Raw genomic sequence first — 14,455 nt, forward strand, 5'->3', positions numbered from 1 at the left:
TATCCAGGAATGTCTTAATTTCTCCTTTACTTTTGAAGGATGATTTTGCCAGAAGTAGAATTGCTAGTTCACAGATTGATTTTTTTCTCTCTTTCAGCATTTTGAATATACTGGCCCACTGCCTTCTTGCCTCCAACGTTTCTGATGAGAAATCTGTTACTTTCACTGAGAATCCCTGATACATGATGAGTCACTTCTCCCTTGCTGCTCTTAAACTTTTCTCTTTGTCTTTGTCTTTCAAAAGACAAAGTGTGGATCTCTTTTAGTTCATTTTTACTTGGAGTTTGTTGAGCTTGGATGTTTATATTCATATTATTAATCAGATTCAGGGAGTTTTCAGCTACTGTTTATTCTAATATTCTCTCTTCCTGTTCCTCTCACTCTTCTCCTTCTTGGACTTCCACAATGTGCATGTTGGTCTGCTGAATGGTGTCCCACAAGTCCATTAGGATCTCTCTACTTTTTCTCAATCTTCTACTCTTCTGTTGCTCAGACTCAGTAATTTCCATTGTCCTGTCTTTAAGTGTACTAATTCTTCTGCCTGCTTGAACCTGCCTTTGAATCCCTCTAGTAAAATTTTCATTCCAGATGTTGTATTTTCAGCTTCAGAAATGTTTCTTTTCAAGTATTCTATTTCTTTGTTGATATTTCCATTTTGTTTGCACATCATTTTCTTGACTTTCTCCACATCCTTCCTTAGCATATTTAAAAGAGTTGTTTTAAAGTCTTTGGTTGATGTACCATCAGGTCTTTTCTAGGAACAACTCCTGTTGATTTATTTTCTTCCTTTGAATAGGCCATGCTTTTCTGTTTCTTTATATGCCTTGTGCCTTTTTTGTTGGAAGCTGGACATTTGAATCCAAAATATATTCTAACTATAAATCAGTTATTTCCCTTCCTTAGGGTTTGCTGTTGTTGTTTTTAATACCTGCATGCTGCCTGTGTGCCAGGGATCAGCATAAAGTGTAAACTTGACATCTCTGGTCTTTTCTGAGCCTGTGTCTTTTCCTGGCCATGTTCAGTCCCTTTCTAATTTTCCCCATGTATACACAGTTGCTGTTGAATATCTTAGTCTTTAATGTCTGGCTCCCAAAGGGGGAAAAATAAAAAAATGAAAGGAGGCAAAGTAGTGCTGGCTCTTTAAATCCTCTGGAAATCACTTCAATTGATGAGGGAGGAGATTGCAACAATGAGGGGAGGTGCAAAAACAATGGCTGCCCATTTATGTGTTTGCATCTTTGTGGTTAGAAGCAGCAACCAACATTCTGAGAACAGCTACCTGAAATTTGAAGAACAGGATGATTTTGCCCACCCTGGCCCCCACACACTGCATGCAAGCTGCTCCTGGAACAAGTGCCCAGCTGCCTGCCATGGAACTGGCAGTGGGGGGTGGGTAGTTGCTACTCTGCTAAGGGCTGAAGTTCACCAAAATTAACCTCAATTTATGTTTAACCTTCCCCTGAAAGTTGTAAGCCTTCAATTAGCTCCAGAGTTTCAAAATAGTTACATAAGACATAATCTACCAACGAATTTGTTGTCCGACTAGGAAGACAGATTTCTGGTGCTCCCTACTCTGCTATCCTCCCAGAATCCTCTAGGACAAATTATTTTTACATAGAAAATTATTTTTGGAAGCTTCTTCTGAGTCTAAGTTACAATGAAAAAGAGAAACAAAAGCTTGCATTTTAAAAATCTTCAAAGTACTTTATACCTTGTTTTATTTTCTCCTCTCCTTTCTTTCTTCCTATATTCTCTCCCTCCTCCCTTCTGTTCTTCCTTCAAAACTAATTTAGTGCTTTTCCAGTTTGGGGGCCTTTTACATTTGGTGAATTAACCATTTAATTCCTCCAATTCTTTCTTCTTGTCAACCTTTGACCATTTTCCTGTTAACTCTTTCATTGGAAGAAACTGGATGATGAGATTAATTGCTGACTGAGGTTAGGTATTATCATCGGATCCACGTTTCCCATGTTCTCTCCAGCCTTTCTCCCCTTTGCAGGAGGGGAGACAACTGAGATAATTGAAAGTGGAGTATATTTTTGTGATCTCGAGGGAAGAGGAGAAAGGAAGGGATATGGAAGAGAGAAGATATGATTAAGCCATTGTAGAAACTGTTAAGAAATTTATTTGCAATTTTTTTTGTTCATTTGTTAAGTAACATCATTCCTTAAATATAAAAGCAATCTTACAGGAATATGCAATAGTGTCTCAAACAGAAATGACTCCAAAGCTCTCCTTGAAAGGTTGCCCCTTCTGGATTTCATGACCTCTCTTAAGGGTAAGAAGACACCACCAAAGAAGCCTCTGACCACAGGATCATTTGAACATTACTAACTGTACAGGAATATTTACAACAGTAAGACTGTGAAGTTGTGGAGTCTAGAGGGGAAGGGGCAGAAATGTGCAGAGGTGTGGGGAATGGTGACAGTGGAGGCACTGCCCATCTTCCCATGACTCTCTGAAACAGGCACGATGCAGATTGGTTTAGGGGCATGAAGGTGGGTCTGAGCAGGAGGACATGAGGAGAGGAGGGATGGCGGGATTTTATCTGGAAGCTTTCACATGGAGGGAAGTTTTGTGTGGTAGCTCTGGTGTATTAAAACATCAATTGTATGAGCATAATAGACATTCTAGTTCTTCACCAGCTGGGGATCTGTCACCTTATTTCCTAATGAACTCATGTGTTTTTCCACAGGTTGTTTTCACCCGCTACCATTATAGACTGGTCCAGACCTCCTTATCCTTTTGTTTCCCACAGCCTATTTCAGTGCAAGTCCTCATTTCCATGAGACTCTGGGAGAACAGCATGCATTCTGGGCAGGGTTGGACACAGTGATGGGATGGAATGTGGTCTGGCTGGGAAGTCAAGGGATGGATTCCAGGTTTGAGGATGGATTACAGCTGGATGCATTGATGGCTTAACGCCAGAACGTAGAAGGTGCTCTCTGTGTTTTGGTCACAGGGGATGCCTTCTAAAGGAGCCCTCTGCACAGGACTGTGTTAACAAATCATCTGCCCTTGATGCTCAAGTTTGTTCCTCCAACCTAGAAACTTTTGAACACTGGTGTAGTTTCTCCATGTTGGGAAGGCTTAGGGGTCGGGAACTTGCAAAGGACCCAGTTACTCATCCTCTTTTATGCCCCTTGGGATTCTACAGAAAAGCATTCTCTGCTCTCTTCTCCTGGCTAAGGGCTCAGGAGAATTTCCTCAAGGGAGCCTGAAATCTGCACTCTCCAGTTCCTTGGCAAGCAAACAACGGCTTACCCTACTGCCTGCTTACCTCTTTTTCCTTTTCCCCTTGGTAATACATTTGAGGGATCTAAGAATGCCAGAACAGGAATTCTTCAGGCCCAGTAAATAAGAACCATTCTGTCAATTTCTGCATTTTTTTGATATAGAAATCATACTCTTTTAACATCTACAACCTCTTCCACCAGGAGCTTTCTCTGATAATGGCCTTGGTTCAAGCAGCATGAGTGATTTTCAGATGGTGTACGTTCAGTCAATGTATGATTTATGCCAGGAGAAGTGGGATAGTACCCTTTTTGGAAGGGCTGCAAAGTCAAATTACTTACATTCTCAAAATGGGGACGCATGAGAGGACCCACAAAGCGGAGGTTCACCTATGAATCGGCCAGTATCTGATCTAACAGCTCTGGTTACATAGCATTCTGGTTACATAACATTTAAAGCTTTTGGTTACAAAACATTTCGAGCTTTTGTTTAATTACTTAGTCTTTGTTTTGTCTTCCTTATTGTTAGAAGAGACATAAGAGAATTTCCATGGAAAATTCCAACTCAGACTGTACTCAGTGTTGAACTGATTTGTTATTCTTAATATATTTATTCAGCTGCAATCCCTAGTGTCCTTCCAGAGACTAATTAAAAGGCTCTTCTAATCTACCAGAAAGACTAAGGGTCTTTACCACTTCATGTGCTGTTACTCAAATGTCTTAAAGTCATCTGAGGAGAAGTTAATGATTTTAGGAGGAGCAGTATTTTTTCAATGTAGATAAATAATATTTATTTCATAAAATAAATGATTCTGATGGCACTATTTCCACCCACAGAAGTCATTCTGGTTCTGTCTTCCTGTCTGTCTATACAATGATCGCCCTTCTGGGAGGAGGAAAATTCCCTTATGTAGAGCTCAACCCCAGCGCTTGAACCTTAAGGGTGTGTGTATTCTGAGGTGTTCAAGCATCTCCCCAATAATGTGGAGATGTAGCAGAAACCCATTTACGTGATATAATGCTATCGGACTCCACAAAGCAACATTTCATTGCTTTGAAATAAAAAAATTAATTAAAATAAAACCATAGGTGGATTCACAAAGAAACTGTGTAAACATTTGTAAATATAGTAATAAATGTATTGCTTATAATTTTTGAATTATAAGTAATACATTAAACCACTATTTCTAGTTTCATTAGCTTTATACTCCCCACAATATTAAGAAAGAAAATTACTGACTCTCGACTTCTCACTACCTGTTCTCTTGTTTCTCTTCTCCATCTGTCTGCTATGCCATTATTTCTACCCTCATGAGGCAGTACAAGTGCTCAGAATAAGAACTAAACTCCCAGGCTTCACGTATACCAACAACAGAGGTCATGAGGGATCCCAAAGCACTCCAACACCCACTTTCTCTGACCTGCTTTCTCCCACTAAGAAATGTCAAAGGAGAACCCTATACTTTCAGAGTAAAATGCCGTCTCCTCCATGAGGGGATAAAAGGCCAAGGTACTAAGTCCATAGCCACGTCTCTCTGGGCCTATGATGCTCCACTGAGGGTGCGCAAGTGGTGAATTGTCCACAAAGTAAGACAGCTTTCTCAGATCACCTCAAATCGATCAATAGGGATAATGAATAGGCCTCAGGAGCTTGAGTAAGTTTTGCTTATTCAGTTTTCCTCCATGACGAGAAGTCACCAGGGAGCCCAGTCACCACCTCACCTAATTTTGACACTCACAGTTTCACCAACACTGTCTGCCTTGAATCCATAAGCACTAACCTCATTATGTCCTCTGCTCCCATTTATGTCAGTCACCTAAATAGCCAGAATTCCAAGCTATCTCTCATTCCCCTTCTTCTAATTTCCATAAGTCTAACTTCCATATACCTCCTATTCGCTTCTTTTTATCTCAGATTCCAGTTCAGAAATGAGCATTCTCTTCATCATCGCACACTCAGCAAAATCTGATTCCCCTGAAACCTTCTCATGCAGTGGCTGTTTACTTTTTCTTACTGCTCTGTGAATATAGGTAAGTCTTTTCTCCTTGTTTTAGTTTCCAGGCCATTCTTCTCACTTCCTCACACCACAAAGGAAGTGGCTCCAAATTTCATGTCATCAGATCTTAACACGATATCTCACTGCTGCAGTCATACCTACATCAAAGTTAAACTCCCCCTTTCCAATGATTATAGTTCCTCTCTCTTGTTTCAAGGCCAGTCTCATCTTGAACCTTGGTTATTTTTAATATGCCCTGAGTTGAAGTCTCAAACTTCATGAAACTGAAACTTAGCTTTTCATCCTTCCCCTTAAACCTGTTCTATACAGCCTTTCTCTTCTCAGTTGCTTTCTTTTTTCATGTGATGCATCCGATCATTTGGGAAATCATATTAACCTGTAAAGCATCTGTACAAAGTCCTTCAGTTAACTGGCCTGCTTTCTGTCCAGCTACCAACTCACACCCTGAACTGGTAACTCAGTTTCACACTTCCATTCCAGGCTTCTTCTAGGTGTATTCTGTATTTCAGCTTCCTCCACTCTGTTGTATCCCTGCAGACACTCTCCATTTATAGCACACATAAATAAGCATAATGTATGAACACCCACTTCTCCCACCCTTTCTTACTCCATTCTCTTCATCCATTAGGATTTATGTCATTCTTAAATATTGACTGTCATTTCAACAGGAAGGAGAATAAAGAGTAGACAAATGGTATTTGTCTGTTCATTCTACCCTCTTTTACCAGAAGCCTATATTAATCAGTAAGTCCTCTTCTATATCTAAAATCCTTCAATTTTTAATTTTATCCATAATTTACAAAATAATAATATAAGTAGATTTAGCTTTTAATATGTACCTTAGCCTTTATTAAACTCTGTTTCATAACAGAAGCTATTGTCTAAGATTATTTTCGGAAAATTAGTGCTTGTGTTCTACCTTAGGACACAATGGGTGGTATAAACATTGGTCTAAAGAGTCCTGAGTCTGAGAAAGTGGTTCTTTGACAATATCTGACATTACAAACAGACTTTAAGAGCTGGAGTTTTTATAATATTGTCCTTTCATCCTTTGATTCAGACACTTGCTTTTAAGAAAGACTTTAGTCACCAGATTTGAATTGCTGAAAATAAAAAATCCAACAATCTTTGCCTCATGATTTTTAATAACCTGCTTAAGTTTGTCAGTATACTGTACAAATTGATCAAATGTATGAGTAACAAAGACGAGAAAAAATTGAAAGCAGGAAGGTATATTTATGACTAATCTATTATATAGGAGTCATGCCTAGAATAAATAGAAGAGTTAAAGAAGGATTCCTAAATAGAATAAGAAGATGTAGGCTACTCTCACATGGAAGTGATAAACTTGAATAAAATATTTAAATCTTCACATAACAGAATGAGAATTTAGACATCTGAATAATTCCAATATCAAAGCACAAATTTAGTGGAATTAAATAGGTTTTCATAACAGAAAATTTTTAGAACTATTAGTAGAAAGAGATGTAGGAAGTACACCCTTACTTTGATGAATTAAGAGAAATTGCTGTTTCAACATAAAAATAAAGCTGGCTCTAAGAATCTTCTTTAGGGGGCTATTAGAGATGACCCTCCTAGGAAAACTCAAGTGTTATTGATACCTTAGAAATATCATTAGTGAACATTTTATTATTTTGAGTTAAGAATTTTTTTTTCAGGTTCTTAAAGACAAGAAAAAGTTATCTATAGTACCTCTGTTGATTTTTAAAATAATTAAGTTGTACAGCATGTTCTCCAATTCTGAAAAAAGTAATATAATAGGGCAATTACAATTTAGTTTTCAATTCATCATCATTCAAAACCGTGGGCTTTTGGTACATATCTTTGCACTCATTTTTCTTCCCTTTGACTTTTGTCTCTATAAGTTCGGTTCCTGAAGAGGCATTTTCACCAGGTAGATGACACTTCCTCAAAAGAATTAGGATGATTAAGGCTGGAACAAAGCTTGATCCTCTTAATGCTGCTGGCAATCCAAGGTAGATGTATCTATTTTTTTAAAAGTTAAAACATATTAAATATTACATAGTGTGGTTAGTGCAAACTAAATTTGTATATCTTTTTATTTTATTCTGACAAAAACAGCAGCTGATCGTTTTGCATGCTGATCTTATATAAGCAACTTTACTAAACTCTCTTATTAATTTCAGTATTTGTTAAAATGTTTTTGTTGGCCGGGCACAGTGGCTCAGGCCTGCAATCCCAGCACTTTGGGAGGCCGAGGTGGGTGGATCACGAGGTCAGGAGATCGAAACTATCCTGGTTAACAAGGTGAAACCCCGTCTCTACTAAAAATACAAAAAATTAGCTGGGCGCGGTGGCGGGCGCCTGCAGTCACAGCTACTGGGGAGGCTGAGGCAAGAGAATGGCTTGAACCCGGGAGGCGCAGCTTGCAGTGAGCCGAGATCACGCAACTGCACTCCAACCTGGGCGACAAGAGACTGAGTCCATCTCAAAAAAAAAAGAAAAATGTTTTATGTATTTTTAAAAATTTCCCATTGAGAAAATCCAAATTTATTTTCATCTTTTCTAATGTTTTGTTATTGTTGTTATAACTAGCTTTTCATTGAATAGGATCTTCACCTCAAAATTAATACTGATATTGACAGCAGTGAATAGTATTTAGTAAGAATGCTTCCAATGAATCATCATGAATTATAATATATTGTGAGAGTTTCTTTAGATGACCTTGATCAGATTAAGGAAGTTATTTTCTATTATGAGCTTGCTCAAAATGTTAATCATGAATGTGCATAATAAAACCAGGTAACTTTTCTGCTTATAGTCGGAAGAGTATCCAAGGTTTCCTATCTTTATTGTGTTAATTAGCGTCTATTACACCAATAGATTTTCTGATGTCGACCTATCCTTGCATGCTTAAAATAAACCGTATTTGTAATTTTTACACATTATTAGATTCAATTTATCAATTTTTACGTAGAATTTGTGCATGTATAAGATTAGCCTACAAATTTTTTTCTTGTACTGAACTTGTCCAGTGTGATTATTAAGATTGTACTAGCTTTGTGAAATGAATTACAACATTTTCCCTTTTTCTGTTTCTGAGAATAACTTGCATAATTTACGAATGAATCATCAATTCATTGTAGGTTTTATCAGACTCTCCTGAAAAACATCTGAACTTGGTGCCTTTGGGAGATGAGCATTTTTGAAGGATTTACATTTTTAAGTAACTATAAAAATATTCATGTTTCTATAGATTTATAATAATATCTAGTAATATATAATTGTCTAGAAAAATATCTATTTAATATGTTTCTAAATTGTTATATTGAAAATCCCTGTGTAAGTATTATAATATCTGTACTTATATTACCTTTTTCATCCTTAATGGTGTTTTATTTGTGCCTCCTCTCTTTCTTTATTTGCCGTTTCAAAGTATTGTTATTAGTAATACCTTTGCAACTTTACAAAACCATAGCTCTTTACTTTCTGATTCCCTCGATGGTATATAGTCTATTTATTAATTTCTGCTTCTCATTTCTATATTTCTGCTTCTAAAATTTGCTTCTATTATGAAACATTACTAGGATTCAGAAAAAAATGGACACCAGTGATTGGATTTAAGGCCTACTGCAATCCAGTATAACCTCATTTTAACTTAACTAATTCCACTCGTAAATGCTCTATTTGCAAATAAGTTCACATTGTGAAGTTCTGAGTGAATATCAAATTTTGAGGAACACTAACCCCTGTACAAGGTGTTTTGCCTCATTAATTGGATTAAAGCATTGAATCTGGATTTAGTCTCTTGACTTAGAAGTACCTTGTTCTTCTTTTGGAAGCTGATACCAGAAACCACTGCCTATTTTGAGACATAGAGCCTGTGAATTCAGCTTTGTTTACTCCTTTATGTTTCTGTTTAATTTCTGAAAAACCAGATGTTTAGGATGATGTTTTTATTGTCTTTTAACCAAGATATGTCCCTTTTGAATTTTAAAAATATATTGTATCATTTATTCTTGTTTGAGATAGGAAATATATCAATATGTAAATTATTGAGGCATTTATCAGGTCGTTCTACATCATTTGTATATATTTTATTGTTCTTTTTCTAAATTCTAAGTTCATTAATTTTCAGCCTTTTACATGTGAATGTGTATATGTATATATTTACATACATATTGTATTTTATACATATGTGTATATAAACATATATACCTATGTGTATATACATATGTGAATATATATTGCATATGTATATTTATATATGTGATACATCTATACATGTAAATATACATATTTATATACATATGTAAATAAATATGTATATATGTACTTATATGTATACACATTATACATATGTAAATAAATATGTATATATGTACTTATATGTATGTATTAATATACATATTTATATACATATATTTGTACATATGCAAACATATACATATGTGTACATATTTATACATTTAAAGCTCTAAAAATCCCTTTGATTACTGGTTGGCTTGGCTTCATCCCACAAGTTTTCTTATTCAGTGCTTTCATTGACATAGAGTTCTTATTATTTAATTATGTTTATTGTAATTTATTCTTTTAACCATGAGTAATTTAAGACTGCATTTTTTTACTACTTTTCAAACATTTGAGGTTTGGGCATCTTTTATTATAGGCTTTCATCTCCATTGCATTGTGAACAGAAAACAGGATTTATGTGGTATCAATACTTTTTTTTAACTTTTTAGTGGCATAGGTGCTGGTATTTGGGTTAACAATTATCCATGTATTCATGTAGATATAGATACAGATGTATTATAGATTCATATAGATTATATATATTCATTTACATTTATCTGTATATTCGATTACTCTTGTACAATTTGAAGTTGAAATATACTGTATCCTCACTCATTTTCATCTGTGTTTAATATTCATTTGTGGCACAAGTATATCGAAATTTTCCATTCTGTAGAATTCTTCTTATAATTTTATAAATTTTTGTTTTGCATATTTGAGGTTATGTTGATAGATTTACATAGGTTCATAATTTTTCTATATTTTTGTCATATTTTCCTTTTATTATTAAGTAATATCCCTGTTTAACCCTATTAATTTTTCCCCTTTAACTTATACTTCGTTTAAATCATTAATATAACTACAGAAGTTGATTTAGTATGTGTCTGGTATCTTTTTAAAATCTTATCTTCAATCATTTTATATTTTTGATCTGTCTCTTATAAACAGCATATTGTTCAAATTTTGAAAAGTCCAGTATAAAAATTGCTATCTTTTAACAAGCAAGTTTAACCAATTTGCAAAATCACTTAGGCTTGTTTTTTAACTTATTTGTGTGGGTTTTTTTCTTAAGAATTACCATGATTGCATTTTCTCTCCTTCTGTTGGTTGAAATAAATCAAAGTAATCATTTTTACCTTTTTTGCAAAATGTAAAGGTAATCAGAAGTTCGTTCTCAAGAATTGTAAAAGAGTCTAAGATTTTACTTCATTTGTAAGTTAACAGGCTAGCCTGCCACAGTTTCAAGGATGCTAATAGAAGATACAAGACTCATAGGTCAGGGACAGAGGACTTTTTTCACTCGCAACACAGCAGTCAGCACAAGCTTCATTTTCAGGTTGATTTTCCTTACCCTCCATGTCCCAAAGTGGTGAGACAGAGGGAGAACCAGGTAAACGCTGTACACACGGTGGATTTGCGCTGCAGTTAGAAAGTCCTGAATTTAGGAAACCCCAATCTTTTAAATGGGCTTCAAAAAAATCTGCCCAAACTTTGCCCCAGAGGGAGACATTTTCTTATCATCATGAACAACAAACTACCTGCCCTCTGTCCTTGAGAGAGACACTATTTATATCTTCTAAGATCATTTACTGTTCCAACATCCTGGAAAATATAGTCCAGAAAAAATGCTCTCAGTGCCCCTGCTAACAAGAAAAGCAGAAATGCAATGTAGGGGTCCATGGAGAATTGTCTACCAACAATATTTACCCTTATTTCCAGAATTTCTTGGCTTCTGATAGATTTTCTCATGGATACACCATTTCATTGACTAGTCTAATTGGTCTGACTAACAGAGAATGGAGCCAAGTCTGTTTAATGTGTCTCAAGCACCATTTGATTCAGGATACTATCAACAAGAATCCAAGCAGCAGGATGAGGCCAACCCTCAATAGTGATCCTTGGAGTTCCTCAACTGTGGTAGAAATCTACTACATACATAGCATGTAGCTGAGCTTCCCTCAACATCACTCCTGGGGAGCTCTGGGGGAAAGGGGAATGGATGCAGAGATGAATCTCTTGCTCTCTGCTCTCCCTATACTTCTTGATATATGTCCTTTTGCTGATCAAGACAAATATCTTAGAATGCTATAAACAACGGTAAATTGTTTTATACTGAATAAAGTAGCTTTATTATTGCCCCCATCAAGAGAAGTTAATTCAAATTTAAACAAAACTCAAATTTCCTAATGAAAAAGAAGATGAAAATAGAAAGAACAAAGAGTTTTATTCAAAATTAGACTTGTATTTACCAAGGAGAAGGCATTAGGAGACATGAAGAAGATTGTTTCAGCAAAATTTAAAGAGGGAGAAAAGATATGATTTTGGAGACCAGAGACGTGGTGAGGGGAAGTGAGGCTTCAGACTCATGACATGATGAAATCATGCAGGATAAAACAAAGAGCCTTTAGAGATCAATATAAATTGGATAGGCATCCATGGTATTTATACAACCATTACCTTCAATATTGTGTTGACCCTAAGAATTTAACAAACAACACTTTGAAAGCCAAGGTTAGGGAAGCCGTGTATGCTTATATTTACCAAGCACTTGAGACATAATGAGAAAATACAATTCTAGTATGCAAATAAGGAATGGAGATATAACATCAGTATCTCTTCTGGAAATAAACACAATAGTATTCTTTTCACTTGACAAAAAAAAAGTTAGGTATGAATGGTGCTGTGTTATGCACAGTCTACGCTTATAAAACAATTTTAAACCAATTATTATCTTTACCTGAAGGTGGTAGAATCATATATCCTGCATGCCCCTGACTCACCACATTTCAAAGTTCCCCAGTGTAAACATGTGGAATCCATTAAAGCGCCAAAATATATAGGTGCAGGAATGCCAGCTGCAATTAACAGGGAAAGAAAGATCTATCAACAAGAATTAAGATACTTGATTTATTTGGAAATATTTTGATTTTCTTTATTTGTACTGCAAAGTTTATCAAAACATAAATCTAATGGCCTAAATTTTATTTATAGAAATGAGTTACTCTTACTGTAAAGTTTCTAAATTATTTTAAAAAAGTAATCTTATAAGTAAAAAATTATGCAACATAATTATTAGTAGAGTAAAACATTCAATTAAAGACTCTGAACTTTATATATTTTCTTAAATGTTTTGGGCCTTTATTATACATACATTATATTATACATACATTTTATTTGGGCAGAGCATTTTCTTTCATTTTATTTTCAAATCTTCAAAGAATAGTGTAATTAAGGTCAGACAGGGCCTTTTCAAGTAAAAGAGATGCTCTATCTCTTTATGTGCTTCTCATATTTATAATGTGCTTTTTACATACAGAAGGGACACTTGCTAGACTGTTTTTCTGAAATAATTATCTTGTTTATTTAGTATTTAATATTGTTCCGATAGGATGTGGAAAAAAAATAACTATTTTTACCAAATACTCTTGTGCAAAATGTATGTAATCCCACACCAAGGGACTTCTCTTCAGATTTCATACACCTGAAAAGTAAATAAGTTTGTAAATAAAAGAAAAATAAAGATTTAAAACTATCATACTGTCTTAAAAAGGCCAGTTGTAAGCTAGTCACACATAATGAACATTCAAAATTTTACTTTCATGCTCACTTATTGGCTATTCAGGGTTTTATTATCCGGCTGGTAGCCTATACAGGAGCCCATTTCTGGTTACTGACACTTCACCTATCACTTTTTCTTATTAATATCTATTTTATTAGTCAGGCGCGGTGGCTCGCGTGTGTAATTCCCCAGCATTTTGGGAGGCCAAGGCGAATGGATCACCTGAGGTCAGGAGTTCGAGAGCAGCCTGATTAACATGGTGAAACCCTGTCTCTACTAAAAATATGAAAAATTAGCTGGGTATGGTGGTGGGTGCCTGTAATCCCAGCTATATGGGAGGCTGAGGCAGGAGAATCACTTGAATCCGGGAGGCAGAGGTTGCAATGAGCTGAAATTGCGTCACTGCACTCCAGCCTGGGTGACAGAGCTACACTCCATCTCAAAAAAAAAAAATTGTTTTTAATAACACAGAAACTAGATACACTAAAAATCTGCAGTACAGCACACCAACATGGCACAAGTATATATATGTAACAAACTTGCATGTTATGCACATGTACCCTAGAACTTAAAGTATAATTAAAAAACACACATACACAGAAGGAATAATAATAAATAAATTTTATACAGTTCTTATTAAAATTAGGAAAGAACAAGAATACTCACTATCACAACTATAAATAAATCTTGGAGGTTTTAATTTATGCTACAAGAGAATTTTAGAAGTCTAAGATGTGTAAGGTTTGGAAGTGAAAAGACAAAACTTGTCATATTTGCACACTGAAAACTTACATAGAAAACCTAACAAAATCAACAAATTATTAGAACAAATAAGAAGGATGCTGGATAAAAAGCAAATTTTTAAAAACAGCAGTACTCCTCTAAACCAGCAATAACCAACTAGAAAATATAAGAGAAAACAGTACCACACATATCCATATATACCTGTCTTTACTTATGTGTAGCAATGATATAGAGATAAATATGGACACACACACACAGACCTATCTGTCCAAAATAGTGCAAACGTTATATTTATAAGGGAGGGGTAGAGCAAGGAGCTAAATAGAAAGCTCCAGCAATCATCCCTCCTGAAGGAACACCAAATTTAACAACTATCTACATACAAAAAAACACCTTTGTACGAACGAAAAATCAGGTGAGCACTCACAATCCCTGGTTTTGACTTCATATCACAGAAAGAGGAATTGAAGAGAGCAGGAAAAATGGTCTTGAATTGCCAACGCCAGCCCTCCCATCCCCCAGCAGTGGCCACATGGCATGGAGAGGGACTCTGTGCACTTGGGAGAGGGAGAATGCAGTGATTCTGAGACTTCATTAAATCTCGTGCTGCCCTGTCACAGTGGAAA

General features: G+C 35.6%; 1 protein-coding gene across 4 annotated transcripts in view; it reads right to left on the reverse strand.

The window, feature by feature from the left end:
* Positions 1 to 2,108: 2,108 nt before the first annotated feature.
* Positions 2,109 to 14,455, reverse strand: part of SLCO1A2 (solute carrier organic anion transporter family member 1A2) — a 143,163-nt gene continuing 130,816 nt past the window's right edge. The window contains exons 14-16 of one of the 4 annotated variants that reach the window (XM_023209098.1): positions 12,943 to 13,007; positions 12,264 to 12,381; positions 2,109 to 7,258 (exon numbers count right to left, since the gene is read on the reverse strand). In XM_023209098.1, coding sequence (XP_023064866.1) covers positions 7,039 to 7,258; positions 12,264 to 12,381; positions 12,943 to 13,007 — 403 coding nt within the window. In that variant the 3' untranslated portion in view covers positions 2,109 to 7,038. The remainder of the gene's footprint in view (positions 7,259 to 12,263; positions 12,382 to 12,942; positions 13,008 to 14,455) is intronic. The other 3 variants (XM_023209099.1, XM_023209100.1, XM_026452223.1) reach the window with 3 other exon arrangements.

Source organism: Piliocolobus tephrosceles, chromosome 10, assembly GCF_002776525.5.
Source record: "Piliocolobus tephrosceles isolate RC106 chromosome 10, ASM277652v3, whole genome shotgun sequence".
In the NCBI taxonomy this organism is placed as follows: domain Eukaryota; kingdom Metazoa; phylum Chordata; class Mammalia; order Primates; family Cercopithecidae; genus Piliocolobus; species Piliocolobus tephrosceles.